The sequence below is a fragment of the Rhineura floridana genome, chromosome 3, assembly GCF_030035675.1.
Source record: "Rhineura floridana isolate rRhiFlo1 chromosome 3, rRhiFlo1.hap2, whole genome shotgun sequence".
Lineage (NCBI taxonomy): Eukaryota > Metazoa > Chordata > Lepidosauria > Squamata > Rhineuridae > Rhineura > Rhineura floridana.
The window spans coordinates 36,893,015-36,918,988 of NC_084482.1; the positions used below are offsets into that span (position 1 = coordinate 36,893,015).

The following is a 25,974-nucleotide window of genomic DNA, read 5'->3' on the forward strand; positions in this document are numbered from 1 at the left end:
GAATGGAGGATAGAGTGGTGTGTGCGCATGTGCAGAAACTAGCCTACTATACAGAGGTAGATCTAGTATTTACTTTGGTGACAATGGGGGGATGTATCCCTAAAGCTTCAGAAGAGACATTTTCCTCAGGACTGCAGAAAGGAACAAAAAGGTTAAATGCACCTCTATACCTGCTATGATCCAATTAATTATCAACTCCACCAGCTGATGCAATATGCATTTTTAAAATCCTGCTCGCTAGATGCAAAGATATCCTTAAGTGTTGTTTGACCCTGAATTTTGAATCCTTTCTTTTTCTTTCTTTCTCAGAGAAGAAAAAAAAAGAAAAAAGAAAATATCCCCCCCCCCCGCTTCAGTACAAACTTGAGAGATCTCAGCTGTTCAACCCACAGAACTGGAATATCAGATTTGCTTAAACTGATGAACCCCTTTGAACTGCCCAGTAAATGTATTTCAAATTGAATAATAAAACTTGATATAAGGCTTTCTTGCAAACATTTGGGGACATCTCTTCCCAGAGAGCTAGAAATGGTTTGGAGGTTGTTGGGTTTTTTTTAATGAATTGTGCAAGATAATCTTGAATTCAGTCCATCAGGCGACAGTTAAAACCAATAATTTAGCAATATTGTTAAGACAGAATGGCAATTCAGAGTGGACATATCTCATCATAAAAGCCCCAAATTCGCTTCAGTCTCTGATTCATATGCCAGAGGTAAATCAGAGATTAAAGTGACCCGAAAAGGAGGAAATAAAAGCCCTGATTAGGCATTTGCCTGAATATGTGAAGGTTTAAAATGTGGAGGGCGCAAAGGTGTACATGGAAGCTGGGTACATGGGCACCTTTTCAGACCTTCACACTTTTAGTGTGGAGGTCTGAAGAGGGTCTGTAAACATGTTCTATTAAACATGCCTAGAAAACACCCCATGACTGGGAACCCTGTAGTATTTGGGTTCCTAGTTCTGCGGAGGTTTCTCAGCATGCCCCTCCCCTTTCATCCCCTTCCATGTTCAGGCAAATATCTGAACTCCCTCCCAAATGATATTTAGTTGCTGTGCCACCACACTAACAATCGTTGAAAAAAATGAAAATGGACTGCCTTCAAGTCGATCCCGACTTATGGCTACTCTATGAATAGGGTTTTCATGGTAAGCAGTATTCAGAGGGGGTTTACCATTGCCTTCCTCTGAGGCTAGTCCTCCCCAGCTGGCTAGGGCCTGCTCAGCTTGCCACAGCTGCACAAGCCAGCCCCTTCCTCCTTGTCCGCAACTGCCAGCTGGGGGGCAACTGGGCTCCTTGGGACTGTGCAGTTTGCCCATGGCTCCACAGGTGTCAGGGCACATAACCCCTGAGCCACTCACTGTGGGGGGGATCTTTAGCTGGCCCTTCACATCCAAGAGATATGAGTGGAGATTTGAACTCACAGACTCTGGACTCCCAGCCAGGCTCTCCTCCCTACTGTACTATACCAGCTGTTAAATGCATGGAAAAAACTTTCTGTTTGTCCAAGCCATTGGGATGCAACTGATAATTTGCTAATTTCGCTGTTGCTGTGTTATTCTGCCTTTATATTTGAATTTGATGTCATGTTTTAATATTTTGTTGTTGATTATGACTGACTTTTTGTATTGTAGCTGCCCTATGGGAGGAAGGGTGAGACAGAAGCATGAGGAATTTAAATAAATAAGCACTTGCACCATTTTGAATTGAAAATACACACACACACACACACACACACACACACACACACACACAAAGATACCCTCCCGCCATAGTTGTCTTTTCTCATGCTCTTGAGTGCTGCAGGACATATCTCCCCCAAAATTAGCCATTCTCTCTCTCTCTCTCCTCTCTCTTTCTCTCTCTCTCAGTGACACACACACTTCGGCTTCTATGCGTGGTTCAGTGTAAGTGGTGTGTGAATACAATGCAACTGGTGCTCATTTGGACCTAGCTAGTGATACTTTAGTTCATGGGGGGGGAACCTCAGGCCCATGGGCCAACCACGGCCCTCCAATCAAGACTCTCTCCATGCCACACCTCAGACTGATCCTGATCCACACTCTCCTCAAGTGCTCTTCTGTGGCTGGAATATATCATTGGACTGTGATTATTCATCTTGCTTGTTTGGATGGGGGATAGAGAGATGTGTGCACATGTAGAAACCTCTAACTTTTGAGTGAGTAGCCTACTGTACAAAGGTAACAGTCACATCCATTGCCCAGCCTATCACTGGCAGGTGGCCCCCGGAAGGTTTCCCTTGAGGGAATGTGGCCCGTGGGCTGAAAAAGGTTCTTAATCCCTGCTTTAATTCTTTAAAAAATTGTTTTTTTAAAAAAAAAATTATTGGGAAGCCCTAAGAGGCACAGTTATGCTGATGATATTTATGTTTTATTTTTTAAAATCTTCCACTGTTGATGAACAGAACTTCCAGTGCTGCGAAGCCATGCTGGAGGCTGTGGAACAGCAAGACTTGGATGCTGTCCAGATTCTCCTCTACCAATACACCCCTGAGGAGTTGGATCTCAACACTCCCAATAGTGAGGGGTTAACTGCGCTGGACATCGCCATCCTGACAAATAATGTGCCTATTGCCAAGATTCTTTTGAAAGTTGGGGCAAAGGAGAGTCCACACTGTAAGTATGGCAGAATGCGAAGAGTAGCTAAATTGTACAGAAAAGGCCAAGAACATACCATGGAAAATCATATCAAGATATAAGGAAACCAGTCTCATGAGTGCTTGCATAAGATAGGAGGCAGCAACTGGAAGCACTAGGCTCAATCTGGATCACAGAGAGAAAGACGGCATGCCCAAGCATGGGGAGGAAGGTACACTTTACCAGGGTCTGCAGATGCAGGGGCTCCTGGCCCACGCTGCAACTCTATTAACATGAGCAGAAAAACTGAGGATAAATTGTAGATCATGCTTGAGGATATTTATACAAACGTGTTTTCCTTATATCTATGTGTCTATTATCCAGATCATGTGATAGTTGCTAGAGCCAATCAGAATCAATGTTTGAGTAGAAGAAGCACCGTGCTGAACATTGAGTTGCTGGTCCAGGCCCTTTTCTGGAGGAGAGGCAGTGTGCTTGTGTGGATAAACTAGGATTTATAGACAGAGACTCAGAGGTTTGTGATTACCTGTATGACATGCTCTCTCCAGAACTACCAGTCCTAGAGTTGCTTGTCCATAATAAGCAAGGCAGTTGGCATGAGCAACACTTAAGGGAACTGCCTGGCATTGGCCTACCACGCTCTCCTCCTTCTCAATGTGGCCATAGACTTCCTGATCAGTATAAAGAGTTAAAATGCCATGTGTCCTATTATGCTCATCCCTTTATGAGAAGTGGGATATTAATGTTGCAAATAATTAGAACTAATACGGGCTTTAAGTTAAGGGAAGGGCCATAGTTATGTACTAGGACAACTGCCTTTCCTGCAGAAGGTTCCAGGTTCAGTCCCTGGCATCTTCAGGCAGGGCTGGTAATCACCCCTGCCTGAAATCCTGGAGAGCCTCTGCTAGTAAATGTCAGCAATACGGAGATAGACCAACAAATGGTTTGACCCAGTATAAGGCAGATTCCTGTGTTGATATGTTTTATTTATTTATTTATTGTACTTATATACTGCCCCATAGCTGAAGCTCTCTGGGCAGTTTACAGTAACTAAAAACATTAAAACAAATATACAAATTTAAAAACACATATTTTAAAAACAATTTAAAACACATGCTAAAATGCCTGGGAGAAGAGGAAAGTCTTGACCTGGCGCTGAAAAGATAACAGTGTTGGTGCCAGGCGCACCTTGTCAGGGAGATCATTCTATAATTTGGGGGCCACCACTGAAAAGGCCTTCTCCCTTGTTGCCACCCTCCCAACTTCCCTCAGAGTAGGCACCCGGAGGAGGGCCTTTGATCTTGAACGTTTTATAAACATACCCACTTGGCAGGTTCCCCTTCTGCCAACTGTGCTATAGAAATGCCTAACATTCAAAGGCTTGCCCTGCATTTCTTCTGTTAAATTATCTTCATGTGAAGTATCTTCATGTATGCAATTGCTAGGAGAAAGCATTCCCCTGAACTCAATGTTGTCCTAAGCATTTTCACAACAGGAGAAATGGCTGCAAAGTGTTTGCTTTTTCTGTGCATGTCCACAATTGCGTGGTGAAATTTTGATGGCAAACAGAAAGCACAAACTGGCTGCAATGATGTAACGGGAGTTATTCCAATGCTACCACCCCTCCAAATAAGAGGTGCTTTTCCAAAGGTTATTTTTTAAACAACATTTTTGAAATTTACATTGGAAAAACATGAGATTCTTTTAACTCACAAAAATTCAAATATTGGACACAAATTCTTTTCAGCTCTATAACTTTTTGAGGGGGGGTGCACGAGCCATCTGAAAAGTTTACTTTTGAAAGTCTTGCAAACTGAGATTCATATACCTATTGCTTTTTCTTTATAGGTAGCTATATTTGTTCTAAAATTGCTCCCCATTGAAAAAATATGCTCCCCACTGACATTGTTATTTTGCAAGCATTGCACAAATGCACCAGTGAAAGCCTCCTTTAGATATGAGCAGCACCTAGCACTCTGTTAGCACTTCATAAATGTTAAATAGCAGCATTAATTTGTCCAGTCAATTCCACATGAGAATTCAGTGGGGCATGGGACATAAGAACATAAAAAGAGCCTGCTGGATCAGGCCAGTGGGCCATCTAGTCCAGAATCCTGTCCTCACAGTGACCAACCAGATGCCCCAATGGGAAGCCCGTAAGAGGACATGAGTGCAAGAGCACTCTGCCCTCATGTGGTTTCCAGCAACTGGTATTCAGAAGCACAATGCCTTTGACTGTGGAGGGACAGCATAGCCATCATGGCTAGTAGCCATTGATAGACTTATCCTCCATGACTTTGTCTAATCTTCGTTTAAAGCCATCCAAGATGGTGGCCGTCACTGCCTCCTGTGAGAGTGAATTTGTACACAGTTTAACTATGGCCACATTCACACTGTACATTTATTCCACTGTTATTCCACTTTAAACAGTCATGGTTTCCCCCAAAGAATCCTGGGAAGTGTAATTCGTGAAGGGTGCTGAGGATTGCTAGGAGACCCCTATTCTGCTCACTCAGCTACAATTCCCCGAGTAGTTTGTCAGTCCTTTCCCCCAGAGAACTCTGGGAATTGCCAGCCTGTAAGAGGACTGTGGCTTTCCTAACAACTCTCAGTATCCTTCACAAACTACACTTCCCAGAATTATTTGGGGGAAACCATGACTGTTTAAAATGGAATAATGGTGGAATAAATGTACAATATGAATGTGGCCTATGTGCTGTGTTGAAGAAGTGTTTTCTTTTGTCTGTCCTGAATCCTCCAACATTCAGTTTCATTGGATGTCCACAAGTTCTAGTGTTATGAGAGACGGAGAAAACCTTTTCTCTATTTGCTTTCTCCATGCCTTGGACTGTGCGACAGATTGTGACCTTAGGGTTTGTTTGTTTTTTAATAGCATCAAACCACACGAGAGACTGAGCAACTGTACAATAAATAAATGAGACAAATAAATAAATCCAGAATCCAGAGGCCTGGGACTGTGTTTTGGTCTTGCAGGATCCCAGTGAAAGCCAAATGAAATTAGTTGAGCCCTGGCTGGGAGAGGGAAAACTGACAGCCAGCAACAAATGGAATCCTTGTATTTTGTGTGTGTGGTGTGTGCCTTTCTGGCTGCTACCAGATGCCAACCCTTGTCCAATATCAGCACTAAGCAAATACACCAAGAGCACTTACGAGTGGTTTATGAAACTATCCTTTGTCTTCTTTCATGGGACTGTCTAGCTGCCTTTTTTCATTTGTTTGTTTGTTTGTGAGGTGAGAGTGAGTGACTTGCCTGAGTCAATTAATCATCCTTTAATCCATGACACACATTCTGACGCCTTACCTGTGGCTAAAAATACACCAATGCCTACGGACTTTGCTTGAAACTGTCAATGCCTATATTTAGGTCGTTCCCAGCAAGTCCATAATGAAACTGTGTTTTTAGGGGTTTGGACCTAGCAGACTCTGCCATTAATTTGGAGTTAGATAAATTAACAACATTTAGTACTGACCTGTCAATCTCCCAGCTCCAGGAAATTGCACCTTGAGGCTACTAATATTGCTAAAAAAAAATTCCACTGGACTGTGCGTGCGTGTGAGAGTATATACTCCCCCCCTTTTTGCCAGACCTTTAGAACTGGTGCACCTTTATTGCTTTGCTATGTCCACAGCACTTACATTATCATTTATCCTGGCCTCTTTTACCCTTCCCAGGAGATTATTCCCCCACCCTACCCCTTGTATAGTATAACTGCTCAATGAAAAGAGATGTGTAGTTTTATATTTATTTGTTTATTTTTCTGTCATGGTTCGTGACTGGAAAAAACCCCCAAATGTGACAGGGTTTGGAGTACATGATTGACGGCTGAAGCAACATTCATTAGGCATGACAAATCTGCAGGAAAACACAGTCTTGAGTGTTCTAAACCGGAGTAAGGGGAAAAAAGAGAAAAAGGCTAAACTAATTTTTCATTGACTTCATCTGTAAACAAATGCAGTCTGATGGCATTCAGGGGCGATCATAAATTAGTCTTCATTATCTGTCATTAATACAAACATGCCTATAAACACAGAGAATATGAATCTATAACCACTGCATTTCCATTTTTAAAACGCTGCACTGTGCTTATCACCATTTTTATTTGGCATCCCGATACAGCTATGGGTCACTTGATAACTGAAGACTGCTCCTTCACCCACATATTCCCTTCCCCTTCCCAGTTCAGGAGCTGGGGCTGAATGTGCATGGTCCTGGTTAGGAGCATTAAAAACTGCCAGCCAGCTGTTTGATGCTGGGGGTGGGGTGGATTTAGTCTCCCTTCTCCCTGCCCAACAGCTGGTCACAGTCATATTGAGGGCCAAATTACATACACATTACACCAAATGTGTGGTTAGTTAGCAACTGCATCTGGGTTTGTTTGTTTGTTTGTTTGTTTAAAAAGACACTAATTTATTTACTACTTATTTATTTTCCTCAGGACCATAGAACATGGAAAGGAGATGTTTAAGCTTTCCCTTCCCAGCTGTGATTATGACCAAAATCTACCACCACCACCCGGGCAGGGCTGCAATTAGCCTTAGAAATATTTTTTCTGAAGCTAGTTCTGGGGGGCTTTTGTCAGGATTGTTGCTGAGGTGGGTGGGAAGGGTTAAGTCCCCACTCCCCACATGGTGTGATCTGATGTAAGTCACTCCTCTTCCTAACATTACTTTTTTAGAAAAAAAAACCCAAGTAATTTGTAACTATCCATTTAATGTGATGATGATTAAATTTATATTCCAACCTTCCTCCCCAAAGGAGCCAAATGTTTAGTTTGAACCTTTGTCCCTCATTGCGGCTGCATGTGCATAGTTTTGGACTGAAGCCTGGACTTCTTTTCAAATAATGAACGAAGCTTTCTCTACTACAGGAGTTGGGGTTCTGTGGTCCTCCAGATGTTTCTGGACTCCAGCTCCAATTAGCCCCAGCTATGTTGGCCAATGCTCAAGGGTGATTGGAGCTATAGTTGATTACTTAACAATGTTGCCTTAAAAATAATTAGCAAAGCTTGGGATGTAGGATGGTGAAATTTCTAAAGTGAAATTTGCAAATTTAGAAAATTAAAATAGCTGAATTTGCATTCTAAATTTTAATTTTGTGTGGGTTTGTTTTCCTGCCCTAATACATCCATGCATGTAAATCAGTGTTTTGAGCAGTGGGCAAAGGTGTATAAAATTATGCGTCATGTGGAGAAAGTGGATAGAGAAATGTTTCTCCCTCTCTCATCATACTAGAAGCTGGGACTATCCAAGGCAGCTGAACACTGGAAGATTCAGGACAGATAAAAGAATGTACTGCTTCACATAGCACATAATTAAGCTATGGAGTTTCCTCCTACAGGAGGTATGATGGCCACCAGCTTGGATGGCTTCAAAAGAGGATGAGACAAATTCATGGAGGATAAGCTATTTGTGGCTGCTAGCCATGATGGCTAAGTTCTGCCTCCATGGTCGGAGGCAATAGACCTCCAAACACCAGTTGCGGGGAACTGTAGGCAGGGGCAGTGTCCTTGCGCTCAGATTCTGCTTGTGGGCTTCCCATAGGTATCTAGTTGGCTACTGTGAGAACAGAGAGCTAGACTAGATGGACCTTTGGCTTGATCCAGAGGGCTGTTCTTATGTTAGATTTTGGATTCAATTCTACTCTCCTAAACATTTGGCAGATGAATTTTATTTTACAGCTTTCCTCTGGCTATTTTATGTCAGTGCTACTGTTACTATTTAATATTGTTGCTGTTTTTGTGTTTCTGATCATTTTAATTGTATTTAATGGTATTTTAATGGTAATGTAATTTTTGTTGTATTTGTTTGTTTGTTCATTATGGTTTTGATTGTTGATATGCCATAGATGTTGCCGTTGAAGACAATATTGTTCTATGTTAATAAATAGCCCTGCAAGACATAGAAACATGGGCTGAGTATGTGTGCTCGTGTTAACGTGGTCATACAATTGGCTTCACTGCATGCCAAAGTCTGGGCTTACCTATCTGCAGAAGCACTTGCATAGGATAGCAATATTTTTATGGGTGCCATCAAAGTAGCATGCCATCCTCTTGGTCAGGAATGGGCAATGTGTGACTCAGCTAACACAGCGCACTAGCCATGTATTTTGGCTTGCCAGGTTCTTGATAACCACTTGGTTTAACAGCACCAGCCAGGCAACAAAAACAGGGCATTTACTAAGATCCTGATGGACTTCCATACTTGGCTTGTGAAATTAAGGCAGTAAGAAAAGCCCTGCTGGATCAAACCAAAAGTCCATCTGGTTGAGCATCCTGTTTCCTGCAATGGCCAATTAACCAGATGCCTTTAGTAAACACCAAGCAGGGTCCTCTCCTGTGGTGTTCAGTGGCATACAATCTCTATTCCTGGAGGTTGCATAAAACCCATATAATTAGTAGCCATTATTAGTATCCTCCATGAATTTCTCTAATCTCTAAGATAGCCCATCACCACAATGTCTGTCTTTTGACGTGTATAGGTCACAGGCTGTGCAGTGGAAGGACCATAGCTCAGTGGTAGACCATCTGCTTTGCATGCAGAAGGTCCCAGGCTCAGGCTCCAGCATCTCCATGTAGAGTTGAGAGAGAACTAGGGATGAAGGAGAAATTCAATTCAATTCACATTTAAAGCTAAACCTACCAAATTCACATTTTCCAAAACAATATGCAAACAAAACCATCCTTCCAAATTCACACTTCTCTGATTTTTGCAGAGCCATTCTCCAGCCAAGTAATGTGTACAAAAATGCATTTTCTAGCATAAAGGGTGCATATGCATGCATACATTAATGAAAATAACATACAACATGCTTTATATTAGAGGAAATTGATTTGTATAAAAGTGTATATTAGGCTAAATTGCATACAACAATGTGTATATTAAGAAAAAATTGCATTAAAATGAAGAATTTTCATGAGGACTTTTTTAAAAAATTACAAACTAATGTGGAAATGTGTAGAACTGAATCTAAGATTGGAAAAACGAGAAACTGAGTAACTGAAATGGACGGATTTGCCTATCCCTTAGAAAGAACCTTGTATGAAACCCTGTAGAGGTGCTCCCAGTCAGTACTACAGTACCAAGCTAGATGGACCAATGGGCCTGACTCAGTATAAGGTGACTTCTTTTGTACTTCCTGTGTTCATTTCTTCAGACTTCCTTCCAGTGTTACAGAGGATGTTGGTGGGATTTGCCTTTTGGATCACAGCTATTTGGATTGGCAAAACTATCTTTCTTCCCTTGGCCAGCCACCCCTACCTCCAACAAGCTGATGAAATTCACGAGTTTGCCATGCAAAAGTCCAGTGCTTACTTATCCATTTCCCTTCTCTTGGCAGTTGTCAGTATGGAAAGCAGATCAATACATCTGAGTAACTTAGTTCAAGAAGCTCAGCAACGAGTGAATGATCTGTCTGCAGAAGTGATGAATGAAGGTCTCAGCACAGACAGCTCTGAGAAGGAGAAGCAACTAAAATCCTGGGAGTGGAGATATCGACTCTACAAGCGCATGAAATCAGGCTATGAACTTTCCAGTAAGAATAACCAGGGGTGAAATGCATGCCTGATAATACATCCTCTGCATAAGAATATGCCCTAAGACTTTCTAGCAGAGCAATTTCCCAGTTATTCTTCACTAGCATTTATGCAGAACAGCAAACCTCCGTTTTGAAACTAGAGGAACTGGTACAGATAGCTGCCTTTTCAAAACTAAAACGTAAGATGTGGGGGTGGGATTCAAGAAGAACTATTTAGTTCATGGAGATGGCAGGTAGCTATTTCTCATAACTGTATAGGAATGGAATGGAAAGGCTGCCTTCAAGTCGATCCCGACTAATGGCGACCCTATGAAGAGGGTTTTCATGGTAAGTGGCATTCAGAGGGGGTTTAGCATTGCCTTCCTCTGAGGCTGAGAGGCAGTGACTGGCCCAAGGTCACCCAGTGAGCTTCATGGCTGTGTGGGGATTCGAACCCTGGTCTCCCAGGTTGTAGTCCAACACTCTAATCACTATGTGTATAGAAACCTCTGCAATTATTTGATGCTTTCTTAAGGCTGCTGCCGTTGAGACCAAAAGGTGTCTATCTTTCTCTGAGATGCAGCAATGTATCATTCTCGTTTACCGCCATCAGGCTGATCATCTGCAGTGTTCATGTTAGAAAATACCATGTCTAGACTTCAGCTACAACTTCAGTGGTAGAGCACATGCTTTACATGCAAGATCCCAGGTTGCCCAAAAGAGCTTCTGCAGACGGGTAAGCCCAGAAGATACCTGGTTTCTCCAGTCAAGATAAGGAGGAAGCCAGTGATGGGAAAGACTTCTGCCATAGATCCTGGAGAGTATACAATAAGAGGCTAGAGCTAGATAAATATATAGTAGGGGGTAGTATAAGGCCAGCTTCCTATGTGCTATAAAATCCTCCCAGTTAATGTATTGCTTTAGATATTCTCTTAATGGTGAATATGGTGTGTTTCCAATCTGAGGGCCATAGCTCAGTGATAGAACACGTGCTTTAAATGCAAAAGGTCCCAGGTTCATTCCCTGGCATCTCCAGTGAATAAAGGATTAGGTAGCAGAAGATGTGAAAGGTCCCTGTCTGCCTGAGATCTCTGACTTAAAATAAAAAGGATCAGGTAACTAGTGGTGAGAAGGACCTTCACCTGAGCCCTTGGAGAGGTGCACCACTAGTTAGAGGGGACAGTACAGGCCTATAAGGACCAGAGATTGACTCAGCATAAGACACCTTGGTATGTTCTTCATTCTGTCTGACAATATAATTCAGTTTTAGCTTCAGGTTGTGGAGAGTCAGCTGTAATCAGTGAGGGTGTGGATTAAAGGCACATGTTTCGCTTTTTGAGGCTGTTTTTGAGTTACTGTTGACAAGGTATGGAACAAGAAATATCGGAGGACCTTTGTTTCTAATAATGAGTAGTGACATTTATTGAACTGTAAATTATCTCTCAGCTATATGCTTTTAAATTTACCTATACTATAATTTTAAATTTAAATGATTCATTTAAACATGTAATGTAAATTATTTACATTTAATGGATTAATTAATCATTTAATCAGCCAAAAGTCTGGTAATTAATCAATAAAATTCTGTAATAAAATGACTACCATATTCTTTATATGACAGTGATGTCCTCAAAGCCTCTCACTTTCTCTCTCTCTCTGGCCACATCCAGATGACACATCCAGAAATGACCTCAAGCATTCCCTCTTCCCCTCCCCTTACCTCTTTCTGTCTCTCTCATACACTTTAATATAAAACTCTCCTCAAACCATGGTTTGCCATGACATCCAAAGCAGCAAACCATGGGTTTGAGCAATCCCTGTAAACCAGGATTACAAACCATGTTCCAGTCTTGCTTTGTATAAGCGTGTCACTTTCCCAATCCTCCAAACCAGCCTTTCCCAACCAGTGTGCCTCCAGATGTTGTTGGACCACAACTCCCATCTTCCTGACCATTGGCAATGCTGGCTGAGGCTGATGGGAGCTGTGGTCCAACAACATCTGGAGGCACACTGGTTGGGAAAGGCTGCTCCAAACCATCTAGTGTCTTCTAGTGAAGGGGTCCCCAACCTTATTGAGCTCGGTGGCACTTTTGGAAATCTAAGAAACTGCCATGAGTGCCACGAAATACCCACATCACAGAAGAAATATTGATGATGCTCAGCGCATGTCACTGCCCCCAAACAGGCAAAATACATACACACACACACACATCCTAAAATAAATAAAACACAGGCCAAAATGCAGGCAAACACCCCACAAACAACAACAAGCTAAACCCCCTCATTTATGTTATGGAATATGCAAAGAAACTCAGCAGTCTGAGCTGCATGTGCCACTGTGCATATTTACCTTAGAAGTACACTTTTACCATGCATTTAAATCATTGAGACTTCAGTAAAATAAGAAAAAGCTATTTTATTTATAGAAATACATGGTAGATAGGAAAGGCATACCTAATTCTAACTAACTAAGTTGGAGGTGCAATGCCCAGATGTGGATATTGCCCTCATGGCTCAGGAGAGAGAGCAAAGACAGAGATGCCTTCTCTCTCCTCCGACAGTCAAAGAAGGAGACGAAGGAAGGAGGGGCAGATAAACTTCCCTGAACGTATCAGTCTACAATGGAAGGAAGTTAGGGAGAGAAGAGCACAGGTAAGGGTAGGCAAGCCTAGCCAAATGAAGGACCCTAACTCTATCTTCCTTCTGGAATACAAACAAAAGAACCAAAACAGGAGTTGCTCTTGCCCTATTTCCAACAATTTAAAATAAAAATAACTGGAAGGAGCAGGGAGCCTTGGCAAGTGCCTACAAGTGTCACATTGAAGACCCCAGACCTAGTGTCTCAGGCCAGTGACAGAATTAAAGGAATTATTAGGCATTTCTATGAAATGTTTCATTCTAAAACAAAGTTGTTGCAATTACTATGGTTTAAGGAACCACTACAATACTATACATGTCTCCATATATATATATATATATATATATATATATATATATATATATACACACACACACAAACACATACATACATGTATAAAAGTATATATATACGCACACATACTAGGGCTGTGCAGACCCCCCCCATCTGCCCCGTGGCTCCAATCTGGAGGGGGGCATCAGGCTGACCTGCCCTGGATCAACACAGGACCACCCACCCTGGCTTGGAGCCACTTCCAAATAGGTTTGTGGGTGGGGGGTCATGTTTAATTAGGTTAAAAACCCCTAATTGAACATATGGTGAGGAGGGGGTGAGACATTGTGTTTCCCCCCCCCAACTGAGAGCAGACTCAATTTATCCTTTGTGATGCTGTTTTGTAAAACAGCATTGCACCAGAAGGAGCAATCCTGGGCGATGCTGTTTTGCAAAGGAAAGCCCTTTGCAAAACAGCATCCCTGAGGATCGTTCCCCTAGCTCTGGGGTAGAGGGGGTGATCCTTTGCAATGTTGTGCAATGCTGTTTTGCAAAGGATTTTCCAAACCACTCACACCCCTAGAGGATTGCTGCCTCTGCTTATCAGGCAGGAAGGAGAGCCACAGCTACCTATATATATGGAATGAGGTGTTTGGTTCCTTATCTGTCCCCTTACTGATCTTGAATAGTATATATGTGTTCCTTATTTACATATATTGAGGAAGTGTTTGATGAAGGGGGATGCTGGCATTATCCAAAAGAGATGAGGGCTGCCAAAGAGTGCCCATCAGGTCCCATTACCATGAACTGTTCAAAAGCGTCTTCACACCAAAGCTCACCATTGCTTAATGGTTCTGACTTACTTCTTTGACAAGCACTGTTTGAAAAGTATTTCTTTCACATGAAACCTAACGTTTGTCTTTGCTCCCAGGAGCCCCTGAGGCGCCGACCAACATCTGCCTGGTGGTGACAAGCAGCACATCACTCACTGTCACTTTCCAAGAACCTCATAGCACCAACTCAGCGGTGGTGACCAAATACAAAGGTACTGGCTTTGGATCCCTTTTGTGACCTTTCAGTGATACATGTTAAACTGAGTGTAGGCTTGATTTCTTTTCTGCCACCAGAAGTAGATTCCCATTAAGCATAAAGTGGATCAAGAAATATTGACTGGAATATCTATCAGTTATGGGGAGGGCGGGCTTAGAAGCACCTGCCACAACCCTCCATCATACAGAGCAGGAGTGGGGAATATTTTCAGCCCAAAGGTCACATTATCTATGGGCAACCTTCCACATGCCGGTGGTGGATGGGACCAGAGGACAATGCATGTATATTTTATCCTTATACACAGGCTAGTTTCTACGCATAACCCTCCCTACCCTCCATCCAGGCAAGCAAGGACAGAGTTCAAGGATGTATTCCAGCCAGGCAAAAATATTTGGGGTGCAAAGCAGGGCCCCTGAGGAGTATGGCTTGGAGAGCATTCTGAGGGCCAGAGAGAGAGGCTGGAAGGCTGCATTTGGCCCCTGGGGCCTGAGGTTCTCCACCTCTGCTATAGAGTTACTATATAATGCCTATGTGTGTGTGTGTGTGTGTGTGTGTGTAGTATTTTATGTATTTTAATTGTATTTATATATTTTAATTGTATTTTATGTATTTTAATTGTATTTTATGTATTTTAAATTTATTGTAATGTTTTTGTGATTTTACTGTTTACAATTTTATTATGTACATGTTTGATTTTATTCTTGTAAGCCGCCCTGAGTGCCCTATTATAGGGTAGAAGGGCGGGATGGAAATATTTTAAATAAATAAATAAATATTTTGGATGGGGGCTACTACATGAATTCTGCATGTGGTGCAATGGCCATCTTTGGGCCATACCTGCTAGAGCAGCCTTTCCCAACCTTTGAGTCCCCACAACTACAACTCCCATCAGTCCCAGCCAGCATGGCAAATGGTCAGGAATTATGGAGACTATAGTCCAGCAACATCTGGGGACCCAAAGGTTGGGAAAGGCTGTGCTGGAGGATCTGAAAGGAAGGTTAGCTGCATCTCTTCCTCCTCTTTGTCATGTCTTGATATCTTCATCTACTTCCTTTCCCAAGTCCTCCTACCACCACCTGAGGGGAAAAAAGCTTTGACCAAGATTTATTTCTAGCACTGTACTTCTTCACCTTTCTGGCCTCATTGTTCCAGCATTCTGATTCCCTGTTCTCTGCTGCACACACACAGCTCTTTATCCTTCCCTTTTTCCCTTTGGATTCATCATTTGCGTCAAACCAGAAAAGTTTGTCACAGTATGTCTTCATTTCTCTATTATTACAATTCTCTATATGCTGCACAGACTCTGAAAGGTCAGCTTCTATAAATGCACCTATACATAGGCCATATCTCAGATAACAGAGCATGAAGGGAAGCTGAAGAATGGGGAATTGAGAGAACAAATTGCCACAAAGACTAGATAACAACATAGTGCATAGGCAACCAATATGGTGCCCTCCACATGTTGTTGGACTGCAACTTCCATCAGAAACAGTCAGTGACTGGAGGGCACTACGTTGGCTGCACTTGCCTTAGTGACATATGAGGTTTGTCACAGTTAGCAAGATAGTCAGGAGATTCTCTTTCCTTGTACATCCTAGTGCATTTTGGATCATGATGGGCAGACTGTACTAAGATTTGGATCCTTCAAATAGTAGAGTGCACTGTTGTAAGCACATGGAGCTCCTGTTTTAGGACACATCCATACCATACACTTAAAACACTGTTATTGCACATTTAATGCGTGTTTAATACACATGGCTTCCCCAAAGAATCCTAGAAATGGTAGTTTACCTCTCACAGAGCTACAATTCCCAGCACTCTTAACAAACTTCAGTTCCCAAGATTCTTTGAGAGAAGCAATGTGCTTTAAATGCATGGTGTGGATGTGGCCTTTGAAGTTGGAACATATAATGGTATGTGTAGTTTCTATATATCTTTATGTAATTGTAATCTATGTAATATTAACATACATTAATTGATTGGCTGTAACCATCTCATGACTCAGCCCAGGTTACAATATGGTATAGCATAAACCAGTGATTCCCAAACTTTCTTCCACCAAGGACCACTTGAAAATTGCTGAAGCCTTGGTGGATCACTTAATGATTTTTCTGCCTGTTGTAGCAATTGTAATTCCATAGAGTTCAAATTCAATAAAACACAATATAAGAAATAAAAGGAGCAATAAAAATGCAGTTAAAAATAAATATGAATACTCACTGCAACGGATATGCTGTCTCTCATCTTCAACCACAAATCTCTAGACATGCTGCAGAATGAAGCTCATGGACCACAGTCTGGGAGCCCCTGGCGTAGAATGGTGGGTTAAATAGATTATATGGGACCAGCCTGAGGGTTAAATTTGAATAAGGAGGGTAGGTCAATTGCATTAGGGACATTCAGGTCCCTTCCAGTTTTACCATTCCATATTCCATGTGATTTAGCACTTGCATCTGAGGCACTTCCAAGCTTAAGAGGCCAGGTGGTTATGAGGTTCACTATTTGTTAGTAATACTACATAGACTGTTTTGAGACTATTCACCTATCATTTATTAAACGACCATGGTTTTAAGCATATTTACTCAAAAGAATACTCTGTTCATAGGGTTTTCGTGGTAAGAGATATTCAGAGGTGGTTTACCATTGCCTTCCTCTGTGTTTGGATGCATCTTAGTTTGGATGCATCACTGAACACTAAAGTCAGGATCATTCAGACCATGGTATTTCCGATCTCTATGTATGGATGTCAAAGTTGGACAGTGAAAAAAGCGGATAAGAGAAAAATTAACTCATTTGAAATGTGGTGTTGGGGGAGAGCTTTGCTGGACTGCGCATGGACTGCGAAATAGACAAATAATTGGGTGTTAGAACAAATTAAACCAGAACTATCACTAGAAGCTAAAATGATGAAACTGAGGTTATCATACTTTGGACACATCATGAGAAGACATGATTCATTAGAAAAGATAATAATGCTGGGGAAAACAGAAAGGAGTAGAAAAAGAGGAAGGCCAAACCAGAGCTTGGAAAAGTTACTTTTTTGAACTGCAACTCCCATCAGTCCCAGCCAGCATGGCCACTGGATTGGGCTGATGGGAGTTGTAGTTCAAAAAAGTAACTTTTCCAAGCTCTGGGCCAAACAAGAGATGGATTGATTCCATAAAGGAAGCTACAGACCTGAACTTACAAGATCTTAAACAGGGTGGTTCATGGCAGATGCTGTTGGAGGTCACTGATTCATAGGGTCACCATAAGTCATGGTCGACTTGGAGGCACATAACAACAACAAACTCAAAAGAATGCCAGAAAGAGAGATATCATCCCCAAGCAAAAGAAACACTTGGAAACAATATAAAGGTCAAGAGAAACAGTAATATATAGAATGCTTTGCTATCACATAGTAACATTTATATAGAACAAGCCCATATTAGTGTTTTTAAAAAATCAAACAAAGTCAACACCTTGTTTAATACAGTGGTCTGAGTTTGTTATGAACTAACTATCCAGCCAATTCACAGGCATAGACTCTAAACAGGGAATGGCAGTTCTAATTACCAACAAAAATGGTGAATAGTTGATTTTTCTTAACACATCTATTCAGAACTAGAAATAAAGATTTTACAGCAAATTCTGTCATTTATGCCAGTCCCAGGAAATGGGAAAAATCAACTACTTCGAAAAACCAGGCTAGGTGATTATTAAGATCTAGGCCAAGGATGGCAACCTAGTACCCATCAGACATTGTTAGACTCTTTCCCCCATCAGCCCCCAAAAAGCACAGCCAAAGGTCAGGCAGATGTGCTCCAGCAACATCTGGAAGGCCACAGGTTCCCCACTCCTGATTCATTACAACTCCTCGTATAAGGATTTAGATGTTTTCAAGCCCACACCCACTTTCAATCCTCCTTCCATCAATTCTCAAACTAAAGTTTCTCAGAACATGGGAAAAGATGAGGCAAGAATTTGGCACAATCTAACATGCAGAATAGTCAAGTACTCAGGAGCAAGCATTACTTATTTCCAGTAAGAGTGTTTAAGGCCACAGTCCCTATGAATCAAGGTACATAACATCACACTTTATTGATGTGAAAAAGTAAGGGGAAGTTACTTGTAGTTTCCCTATGAACTTACGATTTGCATTCATATTGCTTACTAAAAATGCAGTATAATACTGTGGGTAGGGATGGGTATGAAATTTGATTCAGTTTGCATTTAAAAGTGAACTTACTTAGTTTGCACTTTCTGAAGCAACGCACGGACTGAAACACAGCCCTCCTTCAAAGTCCGCACATCTCCAAATTTTGTAATGCAGTTCTCTAGCAAAGTTATGTGTGCAAAAATGCATGTTAGTGAAATTAACATACAAAAATGCATTATATTAGAGAAAATTTCTCTGGAAAAATATGTATGTTAAGCAAAATCATACACAAATATATGTATATTAGGAGAAACTGACATGAGAATGCTGATGAATTTTCATGAGGACTTAAAAAAAAAATCACAAACTGATGTGGAAATGGGGAGAACGGAAATTAAGACTGGGAAACTGAGAGCCAAAACTGAGAGATTCGCCCATCCCTAACTGTGGCATTGCACCAGCAAAGTGTGCCCTCCTCCACAAACCATTCCTTCTGTTTCCACACAGTTTATTTCATGTCATTAGTAAGGTTTATATCATCTGTACATTTAAAGGTTGCTGAGTCTTAGGGGTGAACATCTAATGCATCTAATGAAGACCCGCTGGCCCATTCTCCTTTAGGAAAGCACTCTCTGGAAGGGATGTTTTGCATCAGAGGAGGGCAGTAGTGGAATGCAGTACTCAACCCTTCCCCTGCCAGTTGCTTTCCCCTTGCAACTTTCCTCCTCAGCTGCTTTTACCCCACCAATGTTCTGGACCTGTGTTTGCCTCTAGAATACTAAGAGTTAATGTGGCAAGGCGGAATGGATTTTCAAGATACAGTATTAAAGTTTAGCTTGGTTTTCCATATGTTTATATAAGCTACTTTGAGAGTTTTGTCAAAGGTGTTGTCACATACATGGCTCAGAAATATTTTAAATCAATAAATAAAATGGGCTGCCAAGGGAAGGGTTAAGCACTTCTTCCTTTTGCTATTTCTCTGATTCTCTGCTGAAGGCACTACGTTGCAAAGGCCATCAGGACTTTGTTACAAAGTGTAAAATGCAGTTTTCCCCTTATTTTCAAGGTTTAATCTGTGTCTCGCATCTGGATTGCTCTATTTATCTACAATTACTTGCTTTATTGCAAGAGAATGTGGTGCTCAATGTGATAATTTTAGATAGTAGTGCTGAGATGCATGGATATTATTAATTAAGCATTTTTAAAACATGAAATTGGCCACTGCACTGCAGAATTTTGAAAAGAAACAACTGAACTGCAAATCACTTTTGGATGTCAGTCTGCTCTTATTAGTTATGTAAGCGGTTCTCAGAAATACCAGCCTGCATTTTGGGGAGGGGGAGAGAGGGAGAGAGAGAGAGATGTTCTTTTTTTTAAAAAAAAAAAAAAGGAAAGAATTGCAAGAGAAGCAAACAAGAAAGAGGCCCCTTTCAGACATCCTCTGCATGTTCATGCTGCACTGGAGTAGGGAGTGAGATTGCACCTCTGTCCCTGCCCTGCCTCTGAAGGTCAGAAAAGGGGGCCATACACAACTTTGGATTTTAGAGAAGGTCTGAAAGAGGCTAGAACAAGGGCAGGGAAACTTTTTCACCCCAAGGGCCCCATTCTCTCATAGGCAGGGCCAGAAGCAAAAATGGGTGGAGCAACAGATGTGACCCTTACCCTTGCATAGTAGGCCACGCTTATTACTATGACTGCATGATGGAATCCTTGTGGAGTTGGATTATATGAAAGATCCAAAATGCAATTGACTCCATGGCTACCAGATCAAGCATCAGTGGAAACAATCATGTGTGGAGCATGTTCACATTACAATGTCCCATGTGTATTATATCACATGGAGAATGGGGGAGGAAAGCGCTTTGATGTAGGCAATGATTATCATACAAGGATGAATGTCTTAGCAACCTAATTCACTAATATAACAGTTTCCTGATAAGATAGCATTTATTGGGACACAGGTTCTCTTATCAGTGAGGAGTGGGGAGGATGAGGGTCCTTATTTTTGATATTCCTTTTGCCTACTCTCATACCAGCCTGTCCATGCATTGAGGTTCTGTTTGGAGACTCTCCTCCAGGTGCCCCCTCCCATCTGAGGTAAGGTGGGTGGCAACCAGAGCCTTCTCAGTGGTAGCGCCCCATTTGTGGAATCCCCTCCTCAGGGGAGCCAAGTTGATGCTAACACTGTTATCCTGTTAATGCCAGGCAAAGATTTTTTAAAATTCTCCTAGGCTTTTCACGTTATTTTTCTTTTTCTATCAAGTTGATGTTATATTTATCTTATTTTTTGTAAATCACTCTATAAGCTTCACTGAAGGGCAGCATAGAGATCTTTTAAATAAGTCATTAATAAAGTAATTTTGCTTGTTGTTGTTATGTTGTGGAATTTTCTCCTTAATGGAGTCCTTGTCCAGGAAACGACACTGAGGCAGGTTGAAGCTTACAGGTGTTTATTATACTTACAATTGCAAGGAGTCCCTGCTAGCGTGTGCTATGGCGGGAGACTCCCTTTTTCCCCACATCAAGGATCTTTTATAGGTTTATACAAGGTACAGTCATGAGTCCCAAGGTACCCAATAAGGGGCTTTACCTGTTTCCCGCTTCCACCTGGCTCCGTGATTCACCAGGTAATTCTCCATTACAGGGAAGTAAGAACGCACATACTCATCTTTTGTCTGCGCTGTCCTGTTGTAACAGCTGTCCCCTTCCACCTTATCTACATACTAATACCAACGACCCTCAGAGGTGGAATTTTCCACTTCAGTTATATGCCTTCAAGTCGATTACGACTTATGGCAACCCTATGAATCTTTTTGGATATATTCATACGGTTTTCATGGTAAGAGGTATTCAGAGGTGGTTTACCACTGCCTTCCTCTAAGCCTACGGCACCCGGTATTCCTAGGCAGTTTTCCATCCAAGTACTAACCAGGCCTGACCCTGCTTAGCTTCCGAGAACAGACAAGATTGGGTGTGTTCAGGGTAGTACAGCTGTAATAAAGTAATTAATATAGGTAAAATAACATCACCACCAACACAATCCCAATGAAAATTGCCCCTCAGGTACTATTAGCCATGGGAGGAAATTATTTGCTAATCATGCAAATTAAGCATGTTAGTGGTTGCATTGTCCAGTTGTCTTGTTTTTGTGACTAGAAATTGCCACCAAAAACTGGGGAAGGATGTGAGGAATATTTTTTTTAAACCTTACATTTTCAACCTTAAATGCCTACACTATAGTTTCCAACACTATGAAATATTTATTTATTAAGAAGATTTATATCCTGCCGTTCCACTGTTAAAAACAGAGCTCAGGGCACCTTACAAACATAATAAAAACAATAAAAATACACAGTCAATATAAAACCAAAATAAAACACAAATTAGAAACAAACATAACACAAGTCAATGCAGCAGTATAAAAATCCAGCAAAAAACAAAAAGCCAGCAAAGCATCCGTTGAAAGCAATGTTGTGACCAAGAGGGTGTCTCTACCAACAATTCAGAAATGTGAAATGAACACATCACTACAACTTCTAACGCAGATAGAAATAAAAATTTAAATATTATCAGTTTAGTCAATCATCTAAAGAGTGTAGTGTCTGAGCATGTGAGAAGTGTCTTTAGTACACTGATTCTCACATACCAGATTAGGGAGAGGGGAAATGGAGCCTTCTAGGATAAAGTCTGGAACTTAATGGAGACTTGAGTGCTGGCACCTCTTTTTTAAAAAGATGAAGTAAAAAAATGCAGTGAATGCTAGAGACCTAGTAAGCTCTGCTAGCATTTGACAGGGCAGCTGTTCCATTCCTATTGGTCTTAAGGGGGGAAGCTTACACCCCCTATTGCACTGAGTTGTCTCTGTGTGCATGTATATATGTGCATATGTGTGTATATATGTACACACACATACATACATACATCCCTGGGGAGGAATGTTTGGTGGATTCATACCTCTTTATTCCATTCTCTATGATGGCAGGCAGACCCTCCCATTGCATTCATCACTTAAGAAGCATAGTCTGAGACACAGAGGCAATTGAGATGAAAGCTACTTCTCCTTGCTGGCTCGACCAGAAAGTCTGTGGATAATGGGTGGAACTGCATGTGTTTATCAAGTGAGCATATGCAATTTTCTAAGCTGCTACATTATGCATATGCAGCAGGCAGGCAGATTAAAAAAAATTATTTTCCCAGTACAGCTGTGCTGTCCCTCATTGCCTAGAATAATGGAAGGCATGAATAGACTTGTTTCTCACAAAATAGGCAGCAAACTGCCACACATTTTGCCTTGTATCTCTGGATCCACAAGAGCTAGAGACTTGCTTTTTAAAAAAAAAAAAGGAAGAAAGCTGGGAATCCGTGCCACCTATTGGGCTAAGTGAGCACTGGGTAGCATGGCTAGAATCTGGGTAAAATGCAGCTAACTGGACAATATGGCAACCCTATAACAGGGGGCACAGCACCTGTTATTTAAAAGGAAAATGAGGGACATAGGATGCTGTGGACCTCCCTCTCCATGGGCAGAGAGGGCGATTCATGAGTGGAGGGAGAGATCAACAGGCAAAGGCCTCCCCAGTGTGTTGGCAGAAAACTTCACTGCCACATCACTCCACCACCATTGGTGCTACAAAGGCAGTAGGACAAGAAACCGGTCGTGTTGGGTGCATGTCAAAGGCAGATGGCTTTAGATCTGTGGTTCCAAAGCCCCTTCATTCCCCTAACATGCCCCCCAAAGCATGAAAAAGTATGCCACCTCTGAAACTGGCATAGTTATTTCCCCTCCCATGCATGTCAATAGGCAAACAAACAAAAAATAAAACTGGCAGGAGTTGGGAAGTGGCAGTTTTTCTGCCACAGAATCCCCACAGCACCTTAGGATTGCTCTGTAAATGTCATGTCTAGTTTGGCCCTTGAGATTCTCTAGACACCCCCTCACTTCCCACAGTGATACTAGTCGTCTTCAGATGTCCATTCAGAACATGTGCTGGGGCCTGTGGGAATGTGTGTAGCTAGCTCCACCTCCTTGATGATGCCTTGTAAGGTGGCATTCAATTGGCTAAGGGGGGTACCTTTCTCACACAGATGGTTTCCTTCATTACACATAGGAGCATGCAGTGTCACTGAGTGGGTGGGTCTGGCCTCATGTATTTTCACAGGCCCCTTCACCTGTTTGGAAGTAGATGCCTGAAGAGTCTATAGCAGCCTTTCCCAACCGGTGTGCCTCCAGATGTTGTTGGACCAGAACTCCCATCAGCCTCAGTCATTGGCAATGCTGGCTGAGGCTGATGGGAGTTGTGGTCCAACAACATCTGGAGGCACACTGGTTGGGAAAGGCTGGTCTATAGTGTAGATCTGCCCATGGAGATGTCTGAATAAGACCTTTAGCACTGCTGCTTCTTACCCCTTCCCTCTATTATTAGTGAATGAGGCAATCATGTAAGACAGGGGTTCTCAAACTGTGGTCCTTGGACCAACAGTGGTCCATGAACTTCATTCAGGTGGTCCATGGCATGTCTGCATTAAACGTTCAAATGCATTTTTAATTACTTCTTTTTATTTCTTAGACTGTATTTTACAGTATTACAGTGTGAATTCTATGGAATGCAAATTGTAATACAAGAAAATACAAGAAATAAAGGAAGCAATAAAAGGTCATACAATATCTAGCATAGTGCCTTACAATGGCTAAAAGAGGCAGAAAAAATAAATTAAATGGTCTGCCAAGACTACTGGCAATTTTCAAGCGGTTGGGGGGGACTTTGGGGACTCCTGAAATAAGAGATGTTAGAAAGCCAGTGTGGTTAGAGTGTCACTCTAGAACCTGGAAGACCAGGGTTCCGATCCCCACTCAGCCATGAAGCTCAGTGGGTGGCTTTGGGCCAGTCACTCTCTCAGCCTAATCTACCGTTATTGTTGTGAAGATAAAACAGGGAGGGGAAGGACATGTATGCAACCTTGAGCTCCTCTAAGGAAAACGGTGAGATAGAAATGTAATAAATAAATAAATAAAATTGCTGAGTTGTGGCTTGTAAGAGCATCCTGCTAAAGATAAGATTTAGCTAGGTTAAATTCATCTGATGCAGGTGTATTTAGGGGGGGAATTAGAACTCTTGAGAGCTGTTAAAAATACCTACTTACCAGGTAACAAACTGCCTACAAATTACAGATTTCAAAGAGAGCGAAACAGGCCTGCTTTGCTGAACTGGGGCAACAAGAATCGCCCCTGCTCTCCCTCCCCCCCAAATGTTGCAGAGTTAAGAGAAATTAATCTATAAATGTTCCCTTTATCTTTGTTATCAACTGGAAGTACAATCATTTGGAGCAGGTATGCCCCTAGGCATTAAAATTAATGTTATTCTTCTCTAGCAGTATGGCAAACTGCCCTCTTCTTGTCTGTATGGTTGCTTGGTAGTTTGTACCTGTTCTATGGAGCCAGCGTACTGATCCATCATGGCCTATTATGATTTGAAATGGATGTAAGACTTGTGCCTGAATCTCTTTGGCATTCTTCATGCATGTAAGGTTGTGTACAGTTAGCAAATGGGATAACGATGCTTTGCTTTTCAGTCTCTCAACCAGGGACTTCAAAAGGTAGATAGCTGTTTTGAGCTTGCTGCCCTAAACTTACAGCAATAGTGTATGTTTTTTCCTAGTTTGATCTTCAAGGTTGCTCAAAAGCACATGCAAAGGGCCCTAATTCAAAATATAGGGGACACTGTTTAATCCTTCCAGTCCACATAGTCCAGATTAGGAGTTGCCACCCAAATTTCACCTAAAGCAAAACAAGCCAATCTGTGTCATTAGACTTCCCAAAGCAAAAATCAGAGAGAAGATGAAGGCTCTTCCTCAGGCTAAACACCTGAGGCATTAGGAGAGAATGGGTTTTGATGGATTCTTTCATCTTCTGTTTTTTTTTGGGGGGGGGGGGTTGATGACACAATCCAGCAGCTATCCATTACATTAACTGCCTACAAATTACCAGCTGGACCACATGACTCTGCTGATAATGTAGCTCAGATCTGAGGTGCTGAAGAGCAACTGACACTCAGGTAGAAAATATTGGGCTAGATTGGATTGGACTCTGAGTTAAGCTGCTTATGTCATTCTATAACAGTAAGTCACATTAAAAAGGCCCAAGTCAGTGTTTATGTTTGCTTAGCCTCCCTGAGCGCTTCTCTCCCAGTCTCTGAGACTTCTGATTTCCATCTCTCACCTCAAAGCCACTGCTTTTGTCAGGGAAAGTAAGATTTCACAGCTTAAGAGGCCCCATGCTGCAGAGAGAATTTCTTTGATCCCCAAGCACCATCTAGCAGTGTTTTAACAAGAATTTAAGGATTTAGGTAGGGGAGAAAATAGTCCTAAGCATAAGTACTAAATGCAGTTTGCTCAGAAAAGTGCTCTCTCCCTCGCTCTCTCCCTCTGCAATATCATAATTTTGGAGAAAGAATGGGGAAAAAAAAGTGTTTCATTTGATGAGAAGCTCATGCCTGGATGGCTACTTGCTGTGAAAATTTGCTTGTCCTTACATTTGAGGGTGAGAAGGAGCAGAAGAGCCTGTATGTATGTGGCTGTGTTTATGGACCATATTTACGTAAGAATAATATGCAAAATGATTGCTAAGCTGGCCTTTGAGGGCCCATTTACACAGTCAGTATGTACACAGCCAGATGCTACTACACTCCAGAAGAATGCTTCACCTGGAAACACACAATTTCAAAGGAG

At 41.8% G+C, this 25,974-nt stretch overlaps 1 protein-coding gene and 1 pseudogene across 1 annotated transcript in view; one reads left to right on the top strand and one right to left on the bottom strand.

The window, feature by feature from the left end:
* ANKFN1 (ankyrin repeat and fibronectin type III domain containing 1) overlaps window positions 1-25,974 on the top strand; it is a 275,663-nt gene that overhangs the window by 142,607 nt on the left and 107,082 nt on the right. Inside the window, exons 4-6 of the mRNA XM_061615322.1 lie at window positions 2,424-2,634; window positions 9,974-10,168; window positions 13,993-14,106. Coding sequence (XP_061471306.1) covers window positions 2,424-2,634; window positions 9,974-10,168; window positions 13,993-14,106 — 520 coding nt within the window. The remainder of the gene's footprint in view (window positions 1-2,423; window positions 2,635-9,973; window positions 10,169-13,992; window positions 14,107-25,974) is intronic.
* LOC133382577 (5S ribosomal RNA) lies at window positions 21,130-21,248 on the bottom strand (annotated as a pseudogene).